This window comes from Coregonus clupeaformis, chromosome 20 (genome assembly GCF_020615455.1).
Source record: "Coregonus clupeaformis isolate EN_2021a chromosome 20, ASM2061545v1, whole genome shotgun sequence".
Taxonomy (NCBI): Eukaryota; Metazoa; Chordata; class Actinopteri; order Salmoniformes; family Salmonidae; genus Coregonus; species Coregonus clupeaformis.
In genome coordinates, this window is record NC_059211.1 from 29,366,569 (window position 1) to 29,390,805 (window position 24,237).

A 24,237-nucleotide genomic window follows, 5' to 3' on the forward strand; every position below is an offset into this window, starting at 1 on the left:
TGCTCACTCGCGCTTTTTATTCTGGGACTCATGATTATAATGACAATTGGGACTTGACTCATTATGATTTTTTATGGACTATTATTAGCAGGACGGGACAGCTCAGGATATTATTCTTCACATGGAAAAGATGAATCATATTTATCCAGGCTACAGCAAACCTTGAATATACAATTCAAATTGGATCATGTTGAGAAAATCGTCTGACGAAATAAACTGTCTAATCATCGGAAATAGTTGTTACTACTGTATCCCATCTCAAGTGGACTAGGGACTCTCATTTATGGATACATTTTGGATCGCAAAGGTGACTGATCATTCATCAACTGACATCAATAACAGCCAATTAGCCAGCACCCAAAAGTAGATGGTAAGTAGCCTATCAGGACCATTTCACAAATTATTGATCCCAGTCAAGTGTGCTCGGGACGGGTCCAGGTGGGCACGTTGGGTAGTATACTTTTTAGCTTGTCCCCCACTATGCTGCATGCTTAGTGTGCTGTGTTTGTGTTGTTGAGCGCAATGGTGGAACGTGATCATGTTTCAGAATGTGAGATGCGGTTTGTTATTCAGCACTGCTCGGGTCAAAGCTCAGGTAAGAAGGCGAGCGCACCTGACCCATTCTCTCGTTCTCTTCCGCTTACTTCCTTTCCGAATGAATGATTAATGACAAACGCAGAACGAATGTACAGAGAGAGAGAAACAATGTCATGACGATAGGCTACCAGTAAAGGCAACGCACATACCGTGTTGAACAAACTGAATGCCTATTATATTCGTGAAATGCCTATCTTGCAATTTGCTCACCTGTGTGTGTAAGCTAGTCCAACACAATAATAGGTGTCAGTGTCACCAAGAATGAGGAATAGACACACTGCACAGCATTTAAGTTAGGCTATTTATCAAGGTAAAGTAACCACCAGCAGGTTCTTATCCCACAGCATGTTTGGAAAGGGTTTGTGAATAGCCTACAAAACATATAGAATCACTAGAACGGCAATAGATTATATATGGTTAAACACATACATTGTTTCTATTTCCTTTAGAGATGGAGCACTCAGGTTCGTACAGCTCTGTGTATGAGCCGAATGGGCATGCTGCCTGGGCAGACGACCAGCAGCATCAGGACCTGGAGACAGCGGACAACCTCAGGAGGAAGATCAAGTACTTCTTCATGAACCCCTGTGAGAAATACAAAGCCCGCGGACGGAAACCATGGAAACTGATGCTCCAGATCATCAAGATCGCCATCATTACCATCCAGGTACTGACCAATGAGGGAACAGTCAACAGAGACAGGATACTTTTTAGTTTAGTTCTGAGCTATTCCATATCCAGACTAAAAATACCCAATATAGAAAGAAAGAGAGACACACAGCCATTTCCTGATCACGCGAATAAGCAGCGTCATGGTTTTAAACCATCCCAACTATACCAGACGTATCCCATATCCCAATTCTCATTGAGACAGTGATCACCAACTTTCTCATACATAGTGATGGAAGCCACTATATATATGACAGTATGTTGGATTGCATCCTATGTATGTAATTAATAACTTTTCTCTTCACAGTTGGTGTCTTTTGGACTGAGCAATCAGATGGTGGTAACCTTCAAAGAGGAGAACCTCATGACGTTCAAGCATCTCTTCCTCAAAGATTACGTGGATGGCCGTGGGGACTCTTATGCTGTGTACAGGCAGGATGAGGTGTATGAACACATTTCTTACATAGTCGATAAGGTAAGGACAGTCAACAGCTGCTATCACGTTCTGTCGAACATAAACTGTGATTGGAAATGAATTATATACAGGGATATCTCCTCTGTATTGCTTTTGGTTTCTAATTGAGGACAGTAGGTAAAACCTGTGAGATGGTAACCTGAATTCCAGGCAAGTTCTGACCATTCCCTTTATCCTGTGACACTGTCTGTGTCCCGAGAACTCAAAATACTGTTTACCAGGAGTATTCTCCCTAGTCCCACCACCTAGTAAACAATATTTTGCATCCTCAGGAACAGTTGACAGTGACATAATGGCATGTGATTGTTAAGCAGCACAATAGTTTACTCCTTTGTTTTGTCACATTACTGTCAATCATAAAATGAGTTTTATAGGTAAAGTAGCTTGTATAGTTCTGTCCTCTTAGAGGACTTTGTACAGTACCTAGCTCCTTTCATTTTGGATGGATTTTTGCTGTGTAAAGGTAGTGTTTTACGGAGCATGATTCCACTGAAATACCTACCCAACGTCTGTTTATTGTGATTTGTTTAGCCTCCAACTTCTGTTCTGTCACAGCTTGATAGTTCACCAACATTTAAAGTTGTATTAGTCGTATGTACAGGATACACATGGTATACACCAACCAACGAAATGCTTACTTGCAGGTTCCTTTTCGACAATGCAACAACAATAATAAAAGCTAAGAAAACAAACATAAAGTAAATGTCTCAGTAGAATAGAATAATCATTTTAGCATCAGTATAATACAGGAAGGCACAATTTATAGTCCAATATTTACACATGTATCAGGGAAGGGGGGATTGGGGGCAAGTGTATAAATTGTGCAGTATTCATGGCATCCCTTGTCAATCAAACATAATTTGAGTACATACAGTATGTGATTGCTTACTTTTTATGTTACAGTTGTCGTTCTTTTATGTCCTAATTGTAGTATTCCCGTCTGCGAAATATCACAGTTGGTAACCATGCCTATGAGAAGAACGGGGATACCTATTCCCCTCTGTCTCTGTGCCAGGAGTTCTACAGGAATGGAAGCATCTCACCAGCCAATGAGACCTTTGATATAGACGCACAGATTGAAACTGGTAGGCTAATGGATACTGTATACTATATGTAATTTACAGTTTAGCTTTCAGTGGTGTGTAAGAGTTGCCTGACGACTCACTGAATTCTTCCGCTGCTCTATCGTTCGCTACATACTTCAGTCTTGAACTGCCATTATTGAAGTCGTTTGTGGTGACATCGAAATGAGGAGTGTTGTACAAAACAAAGTAATCAGCAATTGGATCATCTCTAACCAATCAGAGTATCAAAGCCAATGACGCATTTTCAAAATGCCTCTTTACCCACGTGTGTTCTGGGACCAATAAGACGGTCTAGAATGGATTTCCATTCTAGAAATCGTCAGGGAGGTATTCCGATCCAGACTCAATACGGAGAAGAAACTAACGTCTGTGGGTGTAGCGTTTGGCCAGAGCAAGGAATTTGGGTAGCCAGGCAAGTCTAACAGGTTCGATATGCTTTAATCACTTTATCAGAAAGGTCTGAACAGAAGGTTATGATTTGGACTGAGGAGGTTTTGATAAGCAATCAGATTTTTTTATTAATTGCAGAAATGTTTTTAAAAGTCACTTTGTGGTTATTTCCCCCACAACAGAATGCCTTGAGATTGTTCCTGTGTTCCCCATGGGAAGCACAACAGAGGATGATCTGTTGAATTTCATTGTGCATTTCAAAAGGTATCAGGCTGTGATTTTAAACTTATAATTTTTCCTGCATATTCATAAGTAATATAACTTTATCCACTGTATCCTTTTAACAAAAACAGGTCATTTTGCTTATAGTACATGAGTGTGGGGTGATAGCTCTTTAAACAAACACATTACATAATATTCATAACTGGATCCCTCACATTTTTTGTCCTAAATGTAGGTTGTTGTACTTGTCAGTGATAAGATACTGTATTTGTCTTTGTGACTTGCAGATTGTTGAATGTGAAGATCAAGTTCACTCTGAAGGCCATAAATTTACAGACAGTCAGAAACAGAGAGCTGCCAAACTGCTATGACTTTGATGTCACGGTATGTCATCTGACTCTAGGCTGTTTATCTACCTCACCTATTGGCTAGGCAGATTATAGACATATTTCCAGTATGACAGTATGTTCTCTGTGTATTTAGAAGTTTCTTCCCATTTTTATCCTTTAGAGTTCCACTGTATCTTCAAAGTTGATAGTTCATTGTTTGAAACTTGAGAAAAGTATTAGGTGTGACTGGAATGTTAGCTAGGGCTTGGCCAGTTAAACATAAACTCTCCATACCCTTTCCTTCCGTATTTAAAAACCATGTCTCTTTCTCTGGTTAACAGATCACCTTCAACAACCAAGCCCACAGTGGCAGAATAAAGGTCGACCTGGACAATGACGTTGATATAAATGAATGTAGAGACTGGAAAGTAACCGGGGCCTGTATGTTCAGTGTATAATCATTAGCCCTTCCTCTTTCATTTTACTCTAGCGCTACCTGTATTTAAAAGGGTGTGTTTTATAGATCAAAGTTCTGCTGTAATTGTTTTCAACCAAAGAGTGGCAGTGTTGTTCTAGTTTAGTTTTCTCTCCTCAGCTCCCAAGAACATCTATTACCCACTGCTGTTTGACTGTCTCATCATTGGAACGTGTATCACCTCTCTGGCCCTCTGCACACGCTCTGTGCTCAACGGGATACGGCTACAGTTTGTAAGTCTACTATTCTGCCCTACAAAGGCAAAGTGCAGTAACTACGAATTTGTTAACCTTTCATCTGATGTAATGGCCAGGTATACTATCTGATTGTGGTATTTAGTTTCCTGACACAAGAACAAGCCAGTCGATCAGAATATGTCATGAAGTACCAGAAATTGCTGTCTAATTACGTAGGCACTGCACTTTTGCAGGGCAGTATTGTCAACAGTGAATGGTGAGTGGTTTTTGTGTGTTATGGCTGTATCCGTCTAATTTTCCCAGGAGTACACAGACTTCTGCCTAGTCCGTCACGGGAAGGAGGTTCCATGGTCCGATAGGCTGGAGTTTTTGAACGGCTGGTATATCCTCATCATTGCCAGTGATACACTCACCATCATCGGCTCCATTCTGAAAATAGAAATCCAGACAAAGGTGTGTGTGACATTTTATCCGCATTAGCCTTCACACGTTACACAAATAATATTTGTCTAATTTGTGGTGACTTCGTCTTAGTTCAGCCGTGTGCTTTTCCCTTAGATTCTCACCAGTTATGATGTCTGCAGCATCTTTCTTGGGACGGGCACAATGCTTGTTTGGATCGGAGTCATACGCTACATGGGCTACTTCAAGAAGTACAATGTAGGACACTCATGTTGAATTCAACACGATGCTTCACACAACACATATTATCTATTTTTTTAAAAGTGGAATACTGGATGAATTCCATTGAACTGTGGATTGTGATTGGGTATTCCTAGATTCTCATCCTGACCCTGAGAGCAGCGTTCCCAAACGTGGTCCGGTTCATTGGTTGTGCCGGAATCATCTACCTGGGGTACTGTTTCTGTGGCTGGATCGTGCTCGGGCCCTACCACGAGAAGGTAGGAGATCAAACGAGGGTTGAACCCACAACCTTCAAGTGCTTTCTGTTGGGAGTGTTATCACTCAACCACACATGTGCCAGGGTTTTTTAACAGTAAAAGGAGGCTTTAACTGGATTTTTTAATTACATTTTTACCATAACCTTGTCTGTTTTGCTGTGTTAGTTCCGGACCCTGAACACAGTATCAGAGTGCCTGTTCTCGCTGATAAACGGAGATGACATGTATCCCACCTTCAAGTACATGAAGCAGAAGAGTTACCTGGTGTGGCTGTTCAGCAGAGTCTACCTCTACACCTTCGTCTCGCTCTTCATCTACATGATCCTCAGCCTCTTCATCACCCTTATCACTGATACCTATGACACCATAAAGGTTAAGATTCATTATAGGCAGTGTATACAGCCGGCAGATATTGAATAGTTCCGGATGGTGATTTGCTAAACCCTTAGCGCAACACATTTCCATGCCTAATATTTAGCTCTGATGGTCGACTATGCACTTCTGTTATTATAACATTTCACTTGCTTTTTGTTACAATACTATTCCTAGTAAAAACATTTCCTCACCAGAATGATCCTCCTATTGTTTGTGTTGCAGCAACAGCAGCAGGAGGGGAGCCCAGTGTCAGAGCTGCATTGTTTCATGTCGGAGTGTAAAGATCTGCCCACCTCAGGACGCTACCGGGTAGAGGGGGAGTCTGGCTCCTTCACCTGCTGCTTCCCCAGGTGAGGACAAACCGAGTGACATTTGTGTTTGCATTTATTAGGGATCCCCATTCTTCCTGGGTTTCAAACACATAAAACATGTGTTTTACATATAAAACAAAAGTTAAAACACTACATCATATAAAATGATTATACCACTACATATCTACAATACAAAATGTATAATACCACCATACAACAATATTACAATGTACTTGAGTGTAGAGTGCGTGTGCTAGCGCTTGCATGCATGTGTCTGTTCCTTTGTGTGTCTCTTCACAGTCCCCTCTGTTCCATAAGGTATATTTGTATCTAATATATTTTTAATCTACTGCTTGCATCAGTTACCTGATGTGAAATAGAGTTCCATGTAGTCATGGCTCTATGTAGTACTGTGTGCCTCCCATAGTCTGTTCTGGACTTGGGGATTGTGAAGAGACCTACAGTGAGGGGAAAAAAGTATTTGATCCCCTGCTGATTTTGTACGTTTGCCCACTGACAAAGAAATGATCAGTCTATAATTTTAATGGTAGGTTTATTTGAACAGTGAGAGACAGAATAACAACAAAAAAATCCAGAAATACGCATGTCAAAAATGTTATAAATTGATTTGCATTTTAATGAGGGAAATAAGTATTTGACCCCCTCTCAATCAGAAAGATTTCTGGCTCCCAGGTGTCTTTTTATACAGGTAATGAGCTGAGATTAGGAGCACACTCTTAAAGGGAGTGCTCCTAATCTCAGTTTGTTACCTGTATAAAAGACACCTGTCCACAGAAGCAATCAATCAATCAGATTCCAAACTCTCCACCATGGCCAAGGCTGGAATGGGCTACAAGACCATCGCCAAGCAGCTTGGTGAGAAGGTGACAACAGTTGGTGCGATTATTTCTCAAATGGAAGAAATACAAAATAACTGTCAATCTCCCTCTGCCTGGGGCTCCATGCAAGATCTCACCTCGTGGAGTTGCAATGATCATGAGAACAGTGAGGAATCAGCCCAGAACTACACGGGAGGATCTTGTCAATGATCTCAAGGCAGCTGGGACCATAGTCACCAAGAAAACAATTGGTAACACAATACGCCGTGAAGGACTGAAATCCTGCAGCGCACGCAAGGTCCCCCTGCTCAAGAAAGCACATATACAGGCCCGTCTGAAGTTTGACAATGAACATCTGAATGATTCAGAGGAGAACTGGGTGAAAGTGTTGTGGTCAGATGAGACCAAAATGGAGCTCTTTGGCATCAACTTAACTCACCGTGTTTGGAGGAGGAGGAATGCTGCCTATGACCCCAAGAACACCATCCCCACTGTCAAACACGGAGGTGGAAACAGTATGCTTTGGGGGTGTTTTTCTGCTAAGGGGACAAGACAACTTCACCGCATCAAAGGGATGATGGACGGGGCCATGTACCGTCAAATCTTGGGTGAGAACCTCCTTCCCTCAGCCAGGGCATTGAAAATGGGTCGTGGATGGGTATTCCGGCATGACAATGACCCAAAACACACGGCCAAGGCAACAAAGGAGTGGCTCAAGAAGAAGCACATTAAGGTCCTGGAGTGGCCTAGCCAGTCTCCAGACCTTAATCCCATAGAAAATCTGTGGAAGGAGCTGAAGGTTCGAGTTGCCAAACGTCAGCCTCGAAACCTTAATGACTTGGAGAAGATCTGCAAAGAGGAGTGGGACAAAATCCCTCCTGAGATGTGTGCAAACCTGGTGGCCAACTACAAGAAACATCTGACCTCTGTGATTGCCAACAAGGGTATTGCCACCAAGTACTAAGTCATGTTTTGCAGAGGGGTCAAATACTTATTTCCCTCATTAAAAAGCAAATCAATTTATAACATTTTTGACATGCGTTTTTCTGGATTTTTGTTGTTGTTATTCTGTCTCTCACTGTTCAAATAAACCTACCATTAAAATTATAGACTGATCATGTCTTTGTCAGTGGGCAAACGTACAAAATCAGCAGGGGATCAAATACTTTTTTCCCTCACTGTATGTTGGCATGTCTTGTGGGGTATGCATGGGTGTCCGAGCTGTGTGCTAGTAGTTTAAACAGACAGCTCGGTGCATTCAGCTTGTCAACACTTCTTACAAAAACAAGTAGTGATGAAGTCAATCTCTCTTCCGCTTTGAGCCATGAGATTGACATGCATATATATCATTGTTAGCTCCCTGTGTACTTTTAAGGGCCAGCCGTGCTGCCCTGTTCTGAGCCAATTGAATTTTGTGGCACCTAACCACACGACTGAACAGTAGTCCTAGTGCAACAAAACTAGGGCCTGTAGGACCTGCCTTTTGTTGATAGTGTTGTTAAGGCAGAATAGCACTTTATTATGGACAGACCTTAGCTACTGTTGTATCAATATGTTTTGACCATGACAGTTTACAATCCAGGATTACTCCAAGCAGTTTAGTCACCTCAAATTTCGACATTATTCATTACAAGATTTAGTTGAGGTTTAGTGAATGATTTGTCCCAAATACAATGCTTTTAGTTTTTTAAATATTTAGGACTAATTTATTCCTTGCCACCCATTTTGAAACTAAGTGTTGCAGTCATTTCAGTCGCTGTAGTAGCTGACGTGTATAGTGTTGAGTCATCCGCATACATACACACTGGCTTTACTCAAAGCCAGTGGCATGTCATTAGTAAAGATTGAAAAAAAGTAAGGGGCCTAGACAGCTGCCCTGATTCTACCTGGATTATGTTGGAGAGGCTTCCATTAAAGAACACCCTCTGTGTTCTGTTAGACAGGTAAGTCTTATCCACAATATAGCAGGGGGTGTAAAACCATAAGAGGTTTTTCCAGCAGCAGACAATGATCGATAATGTGAAAAGCCACACTGAAAGCTAACAAAACAGCCCCCACAATCTCTTTATCATCAATTTCTCTCAGCCAATCATCAGTCATTTGTGTAAGTGCTGTGCTTGTTGAATGTCCTTCCCTATAAGTGTGCTAAAAGTCTGTTGTCAATTTGTTTACTGTAAAATAGCATTATATCTGGTCAAACACATATTTTTTTCAAAAGTTTACTAAGGGTTGGTAACAGGCTGTCAGAGGTTACCTGTAAAATGTTATGTTCTAAGTCTTGAACTCTGGACCACAGCAGAACTAGGGTTGGGGTCAATTCCGTTTCAATTCAAGAAGTAAACTGAATTTCCAAATCAGTTTACTTGACTTGAAATATAATTGACCCCACCCTTAAAGGAACCAATGCTTGAACACAGGTTATGTGAAGTGACACATTCTTTCAGTCCAAAGATTAACCAATGTAACTTTCAACTAACCTGTCAATTGTTTTGTTTTCCCCCCAGATGCAAGGACTCACGAGAAAGGCTGAGCTCTGAATCAATAGACTCTGAGCCATAGTGGACCTTTTATCAGTCTCCTGAGGTTAGAGATTAGGAAGAAACCTTACCTTGTACATAACCAATGACCAGCACTTTACTGTACGGGTTAGCCCTGCAAAACGTTATTGTCCTGTACTTCTAGACCTGTTTTAATCTTATCCACCAGCTAACTCTATGCAGTAGCAATTGAGCCTGGGGACGAGGTTAGACCTGTTATGAATTGTCACTGTGTAAGATGCCTGTTAAAATGTACTAAAGTTGATGACCACATAATGATATGCACTGATGAATTATGATTATTTGAATGTACTGTAAATATAAAAAAGTGAATTGTTCAAAGACATGGCAACATTAATAAAATGAATGGCACAAAAAAAGTTGCTATTCCCAAAAAGTATTTTTCCCAAGCCCAGTAGATTGCAACAGTTTAGCTGTTATCAGTTTTAGATTCCCAAAGGGCAGTTGGCATCTAATCACGAGCAAGGGTTGAATTGGAGTGGACACGGATAAGACAAGGAAATGCAATTTATTTTCTGTTAAAATGAGGCTTTATTTCCCCAAGGTGGGCATACACCGGAAGTATAAAACATTGCTGACCTGTACAATTTATTTTACTCCATTTCTTAACTCTTCTATCAACATAAGCTTATATATGATACAAAATAAAAATGCAATTAAAACGAGTTTAACTATGACAAATCGGGTAAATTGCGTCTGGGTCATTCACACAGAGAATGGCTGAAAGGAGCCCAATCAACATATCAATACAATTATGTAAAATCTCTGCCCGGATAAGATGTCTGTACATTAGGACCCCATGAATTCTCGAGTAATGTGGGGGGGTAGATCCATTTTCAATTAGGGCTTTGTTATAGGAATTCATCAATGTGCTGGTTTCTGGGCTGAGATGAGCTCAAGCCTGGACTGAGGATAGGTAGAAATAGACTAAAGCTGGTCAGGGTCGGAGCTTAGTGGTGGTGGTGGGACCCGCTGCTCGTCCAGCCGGTTAGCCTGGGAGCGCAGGATAAGGCTAAAGAAGTCCTCGTCTGGGACAGTAGGACCTCTAGTGGAGGGAGGGGGAATTTCTGCACACCGCTGGTCGTTCAGTCTTGAACCCTACACAAGCACATTGGGACAGACCTGATTGTGATCTTAAATCAACAGTATTAGTAATCTTTCTGCTAGTCTTTTTCAATAAATTTGGTACATGAGTTACAATTCATCATCTTTACAATAGGTGCTAATTCTGTATGTAAGCAAATATAGGCTGACTTGTCTGAATAATAGTCAAGTCATTTTGTCAGTGAGCCAACTAAAATAGGCTATGTGTTGATTACCTGGCACTTGACCAGCATGTCAAAGAAGATGTCGTCAGCCTGAGGCTGGTCAAAACTGGTCATCAGGTGACTGAGCATGGTGTGGGGGCTGATGGGCTGATCGGAGGTGCTGAGACGTAGACCGGGGAGGCTGCTGCCCACGCTGGCTCTCTGCTCGTCCAGCTGACTGCCCTGGGAGCTGTCCCACAGATCCAGGAAATGCCCAGGCTCCGGGTTGGCCTCGCATGCGGAAGTAGCTAGAAAAGGTGGAAGAGGAAAAGGGAGGTGAGGAAGGGGTGATGAAAGGAAGGAGTAGTTTCAGTTTAGCCTGAAATCCACTTCTCCAAAGCAACCTTTTTCCCAAACCTGTTTTATTTATTATGACCAACACAAGGAGTAAAATAACCAATACATGAGCTCCTACCCCCAGACAAGAGAATAAGGGATAGGCAAGGATGACGCTTAGGTCACCAAGTGCAACATTGGTGGGTGTGGCATGCAGAGGGAGGCGGGGGTAACTCACATTTCCTCATGGCTACGGGCGGGGTAGTACAGGGAGAGAAGGGATCGGAGAGACGGCTCTCGCCATCCAATAAGGAGCACCTTTGGTCGTCCATTCTGCTGCCCTGGAAACGACTGAGGAGGTCGAAGAAGCCATCGTCACCCAGAGTGTCAGAACCTCCAATCTACAGGAGAAAATATCAACAAAACTCCCATTAAAACAACCAGAAAAGACTCAGTCACGACCAACATGAGAAAGACTATCACTAAGATGAGCATGTAACAACAGACTGGATCTACCACAATATGGACCTACTTTAGTGAAGCCATAGGAATAGAATTTAAAATAATAGCCAGGCAAATTCTATTATTTATATTTCTATGATTAAAACACTATGTATAGGCCTATCACTATGGTTAAAGCTACCTTGACTCCTGACTCCTGTGTGTCCATCTCTCGGGCTGTGGGCTTGTTGCTGGTGTCCTGTAGGACCCCGTCTCTGGTAGGAGAGCTGTGTTTGTGTTTCTTCCTTCTGAACCGGTTGATGGAGAACAGCTTGGAGGAGGCATTGGCCATGCTGGATTTAGGGTCAGGAGGCCTGAATACGTCTTCGTCCCAGTTCTGTGGTAATGGCAGACAGTAGATGAAACAACACAGAGGACAGGGGGTGATAAGTGGTGTCTAGGCAGTTCAGTTGAGACGTCACTGCTGCTATATAACCAATCAATAAAAACGACATTTAAATAAATCAATACAATTGTAACATGACTGATGAGACATTTCTGATCCTAAGCCTATGTGAGTGTTAATATGCATGTGTACTGTACATATTTTTGTACCCACTTCTACAGTTTTCTCAGGGCTCAGTCCTATAGGCTCCAAGTTCGCCATACTGTTCCTCCTTCCTTCTGACTTCACACCTAAAACAAACATCAGAAGTGGGTATTTCTCCAATATGGATCTACAGTCATTTGTGTCACTTTGCCAGGCTTGCACCTGGACTGACTCTGAACTACAGATTTGTGTAGGGTTCAGAATAATGAGTACAAATGGAATAATGGTTATTTATAATAATAATAATAATAATAATAATAATACATGACATTTAACAGACGCTTTTATCCACAGCGACTTACAGTAGTGCGTGCATACATTTTCTTATGGGTGGCCCCAGCAGGAATCAAACCCATGATCGACGTTGCAAGCACCATGCTCTACCAACTATGCCACACAGGACCATTTTTATTTAAACTAAAATCAATAAATATAGTTTATAATAATAATGTTACAGGTAGGTAGGCCTGTAGGGACTTACCTGGTAAGGTATCCTGCTTCCTGTGGTTCTCAGTCAGAACAGAGCTGTTGTTGGTGTTGAGGCTTGAGCTTGGGTTCTGGCCCAGACCCAGCACTAACTTCAGGTCTGCCATATTCATCCTGGCTGTTGCCTCACCATTTTTGTCTCCAGTCTGGACCAGATACAGGATGAGAAGTGAAAAGGGAGAACTAGCTACATAAGAAGAACACAAATCAAACACAGCAAGGAAAGAATGTGCCCATATAGAGAGTTGAGGTGTTGTTGTCATCGACCCTCCTATCGGTTCCGAAGAGATTGCCTCATTCATTTTATCCATAGGGATATCGCAGAGTTGTGACTTATTGGATAATAATGAGCAGGTTATTTCCGTGTAGTTCCTCAGATGTCCAGCAGAAGGCGCTGTGACTAGATGACAGGTACTGATAACATGCATTAGATCGGGAAGAGTACAAAGTTGCCCAGTAGCAGTAAACAAGCACCTCTTTGGATATCACCAGATGCTTCTCAGCAAAGTGAATGGCCTTCTGATGATTCCCCAAGGCTGTGTGGGCATTTCCTAAACTCCAGCACGCTCTGCCCTCCCCAACCCTGCACAAACACAGAGAGAAGGGACATCCCCAATGAATTTAGAGTACACTTCACTACTGTGATCACTTCGAGCATGTTGAACAATGCATGTGCATCCAGGGTAAAGATGATGAACTGTGTGTGTGTGTGTGTGTACACTACATGTGGCGAGCTTTACATCACTCCAGCCGACGCTTGGCATGGTGATTTTAGGCTTATGTGCGGCTGCTCGGCCGTGGAAACCCATTTCATGAATCTCCCGACGAACAGTTATTGTGCTGACGTTGCTTCCAGAGGCAGTTTGGAACTCGGTAGTGAGTGTTGCAACTGAGGGGGCTGTGAGCTTGTGTGGCCTACCACTTCGTGGCTGAGAAGTTGCTCCTAGACGTTTCCACTTCACAATAACAGCACTTACAGTTGATCGGGGCATCTCTAGCAGGGCAGAAATTTGACGAACTGACTTGTTGGAAAGGTGGCATCATATGACGGTGCCACGTTGAAAGTCACTGAGCTCTTCAGTAAGGCCATTCTACTGCCAATGTTTGTCTATAGAGATTGCATGGCTGTTTGCTCGATTTTATACACCTGTCAGCAACAGGTGTCACTGAAATAGCCGAATACACTAATTTGAAGGGGTGTCCACATACTTTTGTATATATACTGTACCTGTCCTTGAGCTCCTGTGCGATGATGAGGTGTTTGAGGTGGTAGTCAATGGCTCTCTGGTAGTCCTGCTGTAGTGTGTAGGTGTTCCCCAGGCTATAACAGGCCTGAGCCTCCACAGCCTTGTCCGTCAGCAGCATGGCCAGCTGCAGAGTCCTCCTGGGTAGAGGGTGAGGGCAGAGGCACATACAGGTCAAGGGTCAGAGGGTGAGGAAGAAGGGGTCACCCCTGTTTATTTTCAATTTACAATTGTGTGAAACATCACAGTACAGTTGGAAAATATATGGCAAATAGAAATCCAATATGGATGGTATTAAGAGATAGATGGGAGGGGTTGAATGGAGCTGAAGGTTGGGACTAATAACAACTAATAACAACAAAATAACTAATGTAAAACATACTGTGTCCATAATAAGTATATAGGTTATAGGTTAAGAACTTTTGTGAAAGAGCACAGTTTGAAAGATATGGCATATAGATGCAAACCGGATGGACATCATGAAAATGATCGGAGAGGTTGAGGGTTGAAGAAGTTCAGGAGTAAAAACAAACAAAATAGAACTATTGTAAAATTGACTGTGTCCATAAAATGTATATAGTATGTATAAGCTGGAAGTAGAGGCCTAAGCGTTGTTGTTCACTAGTTTACTCCAATTAGGGGAGGGGTGGTGGGGTTGGAAAGTAAGAAAGGAATTTTTTTTTTTTTAAAGGATATATATATGTACAGTCGTGGTCAAAAGTTTTGAGAATGACACAAATACTAATTTTCGCAAAGTCTGCTGCCTCAGTTTTGATGATGGCAATTTGCATATACTCCAGAATGTCATGAAGAGTAATCAGATGAATTGCAATTAATTGCAAAGTCCCTCTTTGCCATGAAAATGAACTTAATCCCCAAAAAACATTTCCACTGCATTTCAGCCCTGCCACAAATGGACCAGCTGCCAACATGTCAGTGATTGTCTCGTTAACACAGGTGAGTGTTGACGAGGACAAGGCTGGAGATCATTCTGTCATGCTGATTGAGTTAGAATAACAGACTGGAAGCTTTAAAAGGAGGGTGGTGCTTGAAATCATTGTTCTTCCTCTGTTAACCATGGTTACCTGCAAGGAAACATGTGCCGTCATCATTGCTTTGCACAAAAAGGGCTTCACAGGTAAGGATATTGCTGCTAGTAAGATTGCACCTAAATCAACAATTTATCGGATCATAAAGAACTTCAAGGAGAGAGGTTCAATTGTTGTGAAGAAGGTGTCAGGGTGTCCAAGAAAGTCCAGCAAGCACCAGGACCGTCTCTTAAAGTTGATTCAGCTGCGGGATCGGGGCACCACCAGTGCAGAGCTTGCTCAGGAATGGCAGCAGGCATGTGTGAGTGCATCTGCACGCACAGTGAGGCGAAGACTTTTGGGGGATGGCCTGGTGTCAAGAAGGGCAGCAAAGAAGCCACCTCTCTCCAGGAAAAACATCAGGGACAGACTGATATTCTACAAAAGGTACAGGGATTGGACTGCTGAGGACTGGGGTAAAGTCATTTTCTCTGATGAATCCCCTTTCCGATTGTTTAGGGCATCCGGAAAACACCTTGTCCGGAGAAGACAAGGTGAGCGCTACCATCAGTCCTGTGTCACGCCAAAAGTAAAACATCCTGAGACCATTCATGTGTGGGGTTGCTTCTCAGCCAAGGGAGTGGGCTCACTCACAATTTTGCCTAAGAACATAGCCATGAATAAAGAATGGTACCAACATATCCTCAGAGAGCAACTTCTCCCAACCATCCAAGAACAGTTTGGTGACGACCAATTCCTTTTCCAGCATGATGGAGCACCTTGCCATAAGGCAAAAGTGATAACTGAGTGGCTCGGGGAACAAAACATCGACATTTTGGGTCCATGGCCAGGAAACTCCCCAGACCTTAATCCCATTGAAAACTTGTGGTCGATCCTCAAGCGGCGGGTAGACAAACAAAAACCCACAAATTCTGACAAACTCCATTTACATTTACATTTTAGTCATTTAGCAGACGCTCTTATCCAGAGCGACTTACAGGAGCAATTAGGGTTAAGTGCCTTGCTCAAGGGCACATTTACGTCATTTAGCAGACGCTCTTATCCAGAGCGACTTACAAATTGGTGCATTCACCCTATAGCTAGTGGGATAACCACTTTCCAAATTTTTTTTTTTTTTTAGAAGGATTACTTTATCCTATCCCAGGTATTCCTTAAAGAGGTGGGGTTTCAAATGTCTCCGGAAGGTGGTGAGTGACTCCGCTTTCCTGGCGTCGTGAGGGAGCTTGTTCCACCATTGGGGTGCCAGAGCAGCGAACAGTTTTGACTGGGCTGAGCGGGAACTATGCTTCCGCAGAGGAAGGGGAGCCAGCAGGCCAGAGGTGGATGAACGCAATGCCCTCGTTTGGGTGTAGGGACTGATCAGAGCCTGAAGGTACGGGGGTGCCATTCCCCTCACTGCTCCATAGGCAAGCACCATGGTCTTGTAACGGATGTGAGCTTCAACTGGAAGCCAGTGGAGTGTGCGGAGGAGGGGGGGTGACGTGAGAGAACTTGGGAAGGTTGAACACCAGACGGGCTGCGGCATTCTGGATGAGTTGTAGGGGTTTAATGGCACAGGCAGGGAGCCCAGCCAACAGCGAGTTGCAGTAATCCAGACGGGAGATGACAAGTGCCTGGATTAGGACCTGTGCCGCTTCCTGTGTAAGGCAGGGTCGTACTCTCCGAATGTTGTAGAGCATGAACCTGCAGGATCGGGTCACCGCCTTGATGTTAGCGGAGAACGACAGGGTGTTGTCCAGGGTCACGCCAAGGCTCTTCGCACTCTGGGAGGAGGACACAACGGAGTTGTCAACCGTGATGGCGAGATCATGGAACGGGCAGTCCTTCCCCGGGAGGAAGAGCAGCTCCGTCTTGCCAGGGTTCAGCTTGAGGTGGTGATCCGTCATCCATACTGATATGTCTGCCAGACATGCAGAGATGCGATTCGCCACCTGGTTATCAGAAGGGGGAAAGGAGAAGATTAGTTGTTTATCGTCAGCGTAGCAATGATAGGAGAGGCCATGTGAGGATATGACAGAGCCAAGTGACTTGGTGTATAGGGGAGAAAAGGAGAGGGCCTAGAACTGAGCCCTGGGGGACACCAGTGGTGAGAGCACGTGGTGCGGAGACAGCTTCTCGCCACGCCACTTGGTAGGAGCGACCGGTCAGGTAGGACGCAATCCAGGAGTGAGCCGCGCCGGAGATGCCCAGCTCGGAGAGGGTGGAGAGGAGGATCTGATGGTTCACAGTATCAAAGGCAGCAGACAGGTCTAGAAGGACAAGAGCTCCAAGCATTGATTATGCAGGAATGGGCTGCCATCAGTCAGGATGTGGCCCAGAAGTTAATTGACAGCATGCCAGGGCGGATTGCAGAGGTCTTGAAAAAGAAGGGTCAACACTGCAAATATTGACTCTTTGCATGAACTTCATGGAATGCTTGTAATTATACTTCACTATACCATAGTAACATCTGACAAAAATATCTCATAACACTGAAGCAGCGAACTTTGTGAAGACCAATACTTGTGTCATTCTCAAAACTTTTTGTATGTATGTATGTAGGTATGTATATCTATGCAAAATAAATATATGGGGGATTGGAAGTGATGCAGACAGACACATTGATGGACGTTACAATCTATCTGCAATATTAAAGCTGATCTACCCCCTAAAAAATAAAAAATAAAAGAAGGGGTCACCACCAAAAACGGTCTTGCTTGTTCCTAATTTATAGGCGGCTGTGGGCAGAGACAGCCAAAAACACAATATTCCCTTATCATTTTCACCTCACTTTAAAACTCCTTCTCTTCTCACTGCCTGCCCTCACTCATGTTTATTCATGAAGTTTATCAAGTTAATTTGGACAGGGACAATGTACAACAAAAACAAACATCTCAGAAGTAAGGAGTGATGCGTTCCACCAAAGTTGCACCAAAGTTAGCTAACATCTGTCAAACAAATGTGGACCAACTAGAGAGTACGAGACAGGCGTGTCTGAAAAAGCACTGGGCCTCTGATGGTTGGTCTAAGGAAGTGAGTCTAGTAATCTACTACTCACTTGTAATGTTCAGCCGCCTCTTCAAACTGGCCCAGGAAGATGTATGCATTGCCTAGGTTACAGTAGGCCCTCCTCTCAGCCGCCTTGTCCCCAAACTCCTTAGCGATGAGGAGACGCTACAACAAGTTAAAGAAAGAAGCAGATTGGTCATTGGTTACAGGTTCTCAATCACTCTACATAATAAGGGAGAGAGATCATGCCATACAACATTATTTACACAGGGATGTCTATCCCTTCGTCCCAAATGGCACCCTATTCCCTATATAGTGGAAATAGGGTGCCATTTGGGACGCATCCTATATAATCTATAACCTTGACTGTTTATGGATGCAAGTCAGGTTCTATGATGCCACTAAGTTAGGGTATGTACCTGTCCATGGGCCACCACAGCTCGCTGGAAGTTTCCGAGCAGATAGTGTGTGTTACCTAGGTTACCATAGGTCCGCCCCTGTGCTGGTCGATCCCCCAAGTCCTTCACAATGGAAAGGTTGAATCTATGGTAAACAGAAACACACAAAAAATATATATAAAAAGGTAACATATTTACCAAAGTCAATTTAATCACAGACTGTCATTTAATGTAAAATGTCTGACTTATTTTTCAACAGACTATCATAGAAATAATTAAAAAGGTAACACACTAACAAAAGTCACATTTATTTATTGACACATTTTAAATAGCAGATTCCACTTTAGAATCCAACTGTTTAACTCACTCGTAATACTCGGTGGCTTTGTTCAGAGCGACCTTGGCCTCCTCAGGGATTTCTCCTGGCTCCGCTCCAGTCCAGCAGATGCTTTTCCCCTTGGCATGGTAAACGTTGCCGAAATTATACAGCGCTCGGGCCTGCCCAACCTACATGCACACACAGGCACCACCAGCACAGGAACAGACCAATACAACCAACGTTGTAATTATACACTTAAAATACATTACCCAGCACACAAACAGAGGGGTCGGACATCAAACTATTCTAAACATCAGCACATAACTATTCCTCAGTTATTCTAGTTCCCCAACTATTCAGCTGTGGAAGACCAAGCTGCCTGTTATGGCCACCACCAGTGGTCACCAGCCCTAGTCCTGGAGAGTCCAGGGTATTCACGCTTTCGTTCCAGTCTAGCACGAAATCTCAGTTAACCAAGGTCTTGATGTTTTGGTTGAACGTTTGAATCAGATGTCTTAGTGTTGGGCTGGAACCAAGATCAGCACACCTTTCAGCTCTCCAGGACCAGGGTTGATGACTACTACTCATTACAATCACAGTATATTACTTGTACTCACCTTATCGTACATCCCTCTGGTAATGTCATAGTGTCTTTGGCAACAGACCACTGCTTCGTCAAACCGTCCCAAAACCTTCAAAGTGTTCCCAAGGTTACCACTGGCTTTTGCTTCTCCAAGTTCATCCCCACAGGTTCTGGAGAGAAATCACATCCCCACACAGAATCTTAGACATGTCAACGATTTACAGTGCCATGCCAGACACTCTCTTGACCCAGAACATTTTAATTTGAATCTGCTCTACTTGAAATCAGCGTTTGTCCCTCTACTCTAGTAATGCTCCCATTTGAAGTGGTAACTGTTTTCATCCCCATGGGATACTGTGACCTGGGTGCTTTGCTTGCTTTCTGCCCAAACCAACCAACTGATTCCAGATCAGCAGTCACTTCCCCAGTTCCCAGCTCTCATTTTCCCCGACGTTTACCTTTAAGAGCTTAACAAACCTCGCCTTGGACCAGTTTTCTAAGGGCAGCATAGCCTCTCGCTGTCATACTTGCCTAGTCTTATGACGTCTTCACTTGAATAAAGGCAGTGGCTTAAGGCAGACCTTAGGTTCCAAAGGTCATGGCGGTGCTGTGTACCTAGTCAGAGTGAAGTCATGGCGGTGCTGTGTACCTGGTTAGAGTGAGGTCATGGCGGTTCTGTGTACCTGGTCAGAGTGAGGTCATGGTGGGTCTGTGCACCTGGTCAGAGTGAGGTCATGGCGGTGCTGTGTACCTAGTCAGAGTGAAGTCATGGCGGTGCTGTGTACCTGGTTAGAGTGAGGTCATGGTGGGTCTGTGCACCTGGTCAGAGTGAGGTTGTAGCTGTATTGTGATGTCATGTGGTGCTGTGCACCTGGTGAGAGTGAGGTTGTGGTGGTATTGAGAAGTCATGGCGCTGCTGTGTACCTGGTCAGTGTGAGGTCCTGCTAAGTGTGTGTACCTGGTGAGGTGGAGGTTGTGGCGGTGCTGTGTACCTGGTGAGGTTGAGGTCGTGGCGGTGGTATTCTAGAGCCTTGCTGTACTCCCGCAGATGGAAGTAGGCGTTGCCCAGCTGGCTGTAGATGGCGCTGAGTATCTGGAGGTCCTCTGTGCCAACCTGGATCGCCGACTCAAAGAAGGAGACCCCGGCACGGTAATCCCCCACCTTACACTGCCTCTCCCCCTCCAGGGCCAACTCCAGACAAGATGTCTCCATCCTAGAAGGAGAAGAACACTTTATAGCCCATTGTCTGTGTGTGTGTGCGTGATCAGACTGTCTAGGAACAGAAACTGATTTTGGAGGAAAGTCAGGGTAAAACATTAAAAGCCAACAACAACAGCCACCACATCACAACAACTATACACATAAGATAAGATAGAAAATAGCAAAAGGATCAGTTATGGTCAGAGTACTGCCCCAGTCAGATCTGTTTGCGCTCATGACAACTGCGGTCATTGTCAAGCCAAACATGGCATGACAAGAGTTGGCATGATAGCACAAACAGACTGGCACTCAAGCTCATGGCTGGCACAATTACCGTTTATGGATGAAGACAATCATGAAAAAAAAAGAACAGTCATAGCCATAAAAAAAACTGCTGGGCCTTTGTGCGGTTGAGTCAGTTTCGGCCATCAATCAATCAATCAAATGTATTTATAAAGCCCTTTTTCCATCAGCAGATGTCACAAAGTGCTATACAGAAACCCAGCCTAAAACCATAACATGGACTCTTAAAAATGTGATGAAACTTTGTTCACTGAGTTTCTAAACCCAGCGGCCCAACATCGTGATACTTCCGGGGACTCTTGCGAAGCAGACTTGGCAGACCAGACCAGGGTTTGGGACGTCAATGAGAGAAGTGAAACATTCTTCCTTAGTTGTTAATTTTCTCGATTTCTAAACGCACAACCTAGATTCTAGCCAATGTCTTAAGTAGCTAAACATGTTATTACTCCAACCTTATGAAAGTGACAAACTGACACGTTTTCATTTTAGCCAAAGACAACTTTATCGAAGGAGTGCCTTTCATTTGACGGCATGCACATGCCTAGGCAACCGTTAGACCCAATTACTTGTTTCTGCGCACAAGCTTAGCTAGCCAACGTCGCCATGACATCACCTACAGGTGTGATCAGGGATTTCCATTGGAGAAGCAGTTTCAAAAAGTCTTCATACTAAACCATCTTTGCTTTGTTGCGCCTTGCAGGAACAAGCAAATGGGTCTTCGGTTGCCTAGGCAATGCACCCCACAATGCAGCAGCACACATATAAATAGAATCAAAAGAAAGGGCTTGGAACCTCTAACCCTGGCAATTTGACTGGTAAACTCATGGGTACACTCGCAATGGCTGTCTGGGATTGTGATGCAATAATTTCCATGTTAATGTAGAATATTAATTCAAATTATGTTACTGATGTGGCTCATGCAATAGAATGTATTGTTTGTAATGTCAGTTCAATTGAATCAACAAATCACAGCACATATTTTACACATTTTACAGCAGTCCACCCATTATGCCATCATTGACATGAATGGGGATGCCTGTTCTATTCATTCTATTTCTATGGCAGCACATGCAGTCAGGACCAGATGAGAGGAGAAAATGTGTAATCAAAAAAGAAAAACATTATTTTTAATGTTTTGTTATTCAAACAGTTATTACGGTGAAGTGGTCATTTGGCTGGCCAATTACTGTCATCCAAAATTCCATGACCATCACAGCCCTACACCAGACCAATGACATGGACTGTAGAAATACCTTGTCATGTTGGTATACAGAACCAAACTTCTCTCCACCAATGCAGTTCGGCTCCACAGCACACCCATATGTGTTTGTGGTTAGGATCTGTATCTATACTGTAGAACTCCACAGTCCACACCCTGCCACCACTGGCTTCAAAAACAGTTCTGGTTGGTTACTCCTCCAGGAAGTTCTGTTGCTTTCTTAAAAGGAAAGGCTTCCTTTCATGCCTTTACAGATAGAGACAGAAAAACAATAACAGGCATTTCCATATGCTCTCTCCAGGAGAGTAAAGTCATTCACCAGATTCTTGGGCTATTAGCCTGGGGACGAGATTACCTACCAGGAGAATATAGTGCTGAGGAGGTGGAAACTATGGGATTATTATGACATCACATCATTATTTACCTACATCATGGCTTAGTCCAAGCATGACTCCCACCTCCATATGGCACAGCATATTACATACAGTATGCTGTATGCAAATGGTCTGGAGTGGTAAGAACATTGTCAACTCAATCCAATACCTGAAATACAATAACCACCTGCTCTCCTCACACCAATCAAACACTTCCCAGCATCTGATTCAAACTTCAGTGAATATTGAACAGCCACAAACCAATGTCCATCTCAAGACAAATCGTTACCATGATTAGAGTTATTAGAATATAATGCCTGACTTTTGGGCCAGTGAAGAGCAGTCTTCAAGAGACCTCAGTGCTGCACCTGTAACCAACATACAGTACTGTACCTGCTGCCTCTTGTTATCCTCACCCACTCTCGGACCCTTGACAGGATGGACATTTCAAGCTTCTTGATCACTCTGTCACTGGCTATGATCGAGACCGGCTCCTTCAGGGCGAGACAACTCAGCTGCTGTCCTTTGGCGTGCAGACACATACCGACGACGGTGACCCGTTAGCCAGCCCAGACACAGCCAAAAAAAACTCCTCTCCCTAGTAAGACTCTCCGGCAATGACACGGTCTCTAAAACAGTCTCTCTGACCTGCCGTAACAGCACAACTTTGGGCTACAACTGCCTTCTGTCCAGAGACTTCTGACCCCTCCCAGTTGGACGTCCAGAGCATCAAATCTTTTGTTGACAGTTCAGTCAGGGCTTCAGTCTCCGGGTAACGTTAGAATTTCACGTACAGTAATGGGTTCAGGAGTTGTAGTGACTACAGTAAGCTGGGCTTAGCCGACGGCTGCATTTCTGGTTCAGTCTCCCTCCTCATCTGGGCCACCGGCTGGTGTGTGTCACATCTCATTAGCCAGCATGTTCAGAGGTAATTACAGGGGCTACTAAGTGGCTCCGGGGATGATCACTCTGTCCAACTCACTCCTTAGAGTTGTCATTGTCTCAGTGTTTTACTGGTGTTACAATAAAGCAGTTAGCCATAATACTGGACACTTGAAAGATGTTATTGACTTGAAACAGAGTGGAGATGACATGCAGTGAACCCATACATGAGATTCAGTGGCCCCCGACATGAGCTTTGCAGAAAGGTCAGACTCTTTAGCAGTGTTCACATTGGCAGTTTGAAGTGACTCAAATCCTATTTATTTGCATATCCGATTCAAGTCTGTTATTTTTTCTGCAGTCTGAACAGTCAAAAAGCACATGGAATCGGATATTTCAAGCCACATTTCAAACCACCTTTGTAGGTGGTTTGAAGTCAGATACAAATCTGATTCCTGGCCATGTGACTTGTGTCTGAACGGTCAAAATCGGATTTATTTGCCCTCAAGTGGTTTTTAGACTGTTATTTGGCATATCTTGTTGCTTGCTAGCTACTCTTTTGACTGTTTGACAAGAACAGGTGGTAGCTAATTAGCTTGTTAATTGTTTACAAACAAATTAGTGAATGTGCGAGAAACCTAAACAGCTAGCTAGTTGACTTCTGTGGCTAGGCAAAAAGGACTCATTTTGAAAGTTGGATCATCTTATTTTTTGAGGGTTTAAAAGTGTTCTTACCCTATGCTTTTGAACATTCAAAGCAACTGGGAAATGTCCATAGCAGGCATTGTTGTCACCTTAGCTTTCTACATAACTTCTGAGTGATAGGAAGCACAAGCACCACCAATCAGTCTACACCACTGCATACACGCCCGTCATTACTATGACAACTAGCGTAGCCTTGTCCGCAAAATACTGCTGTCTGAACACACACACAAATCCGATTTGGTCACTTGTAACTTGCTGTTTGGACAGTCAGTAGTCCAAAACAGATTTGAAAAACAAAACTGATTTGAGTATTAAGGCCTGCAGTGTGAACAAGGCTTAAGTCACAGATATCATGAAGTCAGATACTACAGCAGCCCATCAAACAGGAACAGGGTCAAAACTCCATTCCCCACAATGCACTGTGGTAG

The 24,237-nt window shown here is 43.5% G+C and overlaps 2 protein-coding genes across 5 annotated transcripts in view; one reads left to right on the top strand and one right to left on the bottom strand.

The window, feature by feature from the left end:
* Window positions 1-3: 3 nt before the first annotated feature.
* mcoln3b (mucolipin TRP cation channel 3b) lies at window positions 4-9,452 on the top strand. Of its 2 annotated transcripts, none has more exons than XM_041840123.1 (14): window positions 4-370; window positions 1,047-1,264; window positions 1,574-1,741; window positions 2,673-2,826; window positions 3,399-3,480; window positions 3,726-3,822; window positions 4,109-4,208; window positions 4,363-4,475; window positions 4,743-4,892; window positions 4,998-5,099; window positions 5,219-5,341; window positions 5,507-5,713; window positions 5,939-6,066; window positions 9,371-9,452. In XM_041840123.1, exons 2-14 carry the CDS (start codon window positions 1,049-1,051, stop codon window positions 9,423-9,425), a joined length of 1,695 nt encoding a protein of 564 aa, XP_041696057.1. In that variant the 5' UTR covers window positions 4-370; window positions 1,047-1,048; the 3' UTR covers window positions 9,426-9,452. The 2 variants fall into 2 exon arrangements, with proteins under 2 accessions (XP_041696057.1, XP_041696056.1); XM_041840122.1 differs by lacking the exon at window positions 4-370 and adding an exon at window positions 419-595.
* Window positions 9,453-10,351: 899 nt separating this feature from the next.
* LOC121533836 (G-protein-signaling modulator 2-like) overlaps window positions 10,352-24,237 on the bottom strand; it is a 29,124-nt gene continuing 15,238 nt past the window's right edge. Inside the window, exons 1-14 of one of the 3 annotated variants that reach the window (XM_041840118.2) lie at window positions 22,616-23,005; window positions 20,118-20,339; window positions 19,160-19,295; window positions 18,591-18,730; window positions 18,245-18,368; window positions 17,875-17,990; window positions 13,773-13,928; window positions 13,019-13,127; window positions 12,540-12,690; window positions 12,068-12,144; window positions 11,651-11,845; window positions 11,246-11,408; window positions 10,744-10,979; window positions 10,352-10,522 (exon numbers count right to left, since the gene is read on the bottom strand). In XM_041840118.2, the coding sequence (XP_041696052.1) occupies window positions 10,352-10,522; window positions 10,744-10,979; window positions 11,246-11,408; window positions 11,651-11,845; window positions 12,068-12,144; window positions 12,540-12,690; window positions 13,019-13,127; window positions 13,773-13,928; window positions 17,875-17,990; window positions 18,245-18,368; window positions 18,591-18,730; window positions 19,160-19,295; window positions 20,118-20,339; window positions 22,616-22,764 (2,145 nt within the window). In that variant the 5' untranslated portion in view covers window positions 22,765-23,005. Of the gene's footprint in view, window positions 10,523-10,743; window positions 10,980-11,245; window positions 11,409-11,650; window positions 11,846-12,067; window positions 12,145-12,539; window positions 12,691-13,018; window positions 13,128-13,772; window positions 13,929-17,874; window positions 17,991-18,244; window positions 18,369-18,590; window positions 18,731-19,159; window positions 19,296-20,117; window positions 20,340-22,615; window positions 23,006-24,237 lie in introns of those variants that run through there. The other 2 variants (XM_041840121.1, XM_041840119.2) reach the window with 2 other exon arrangements.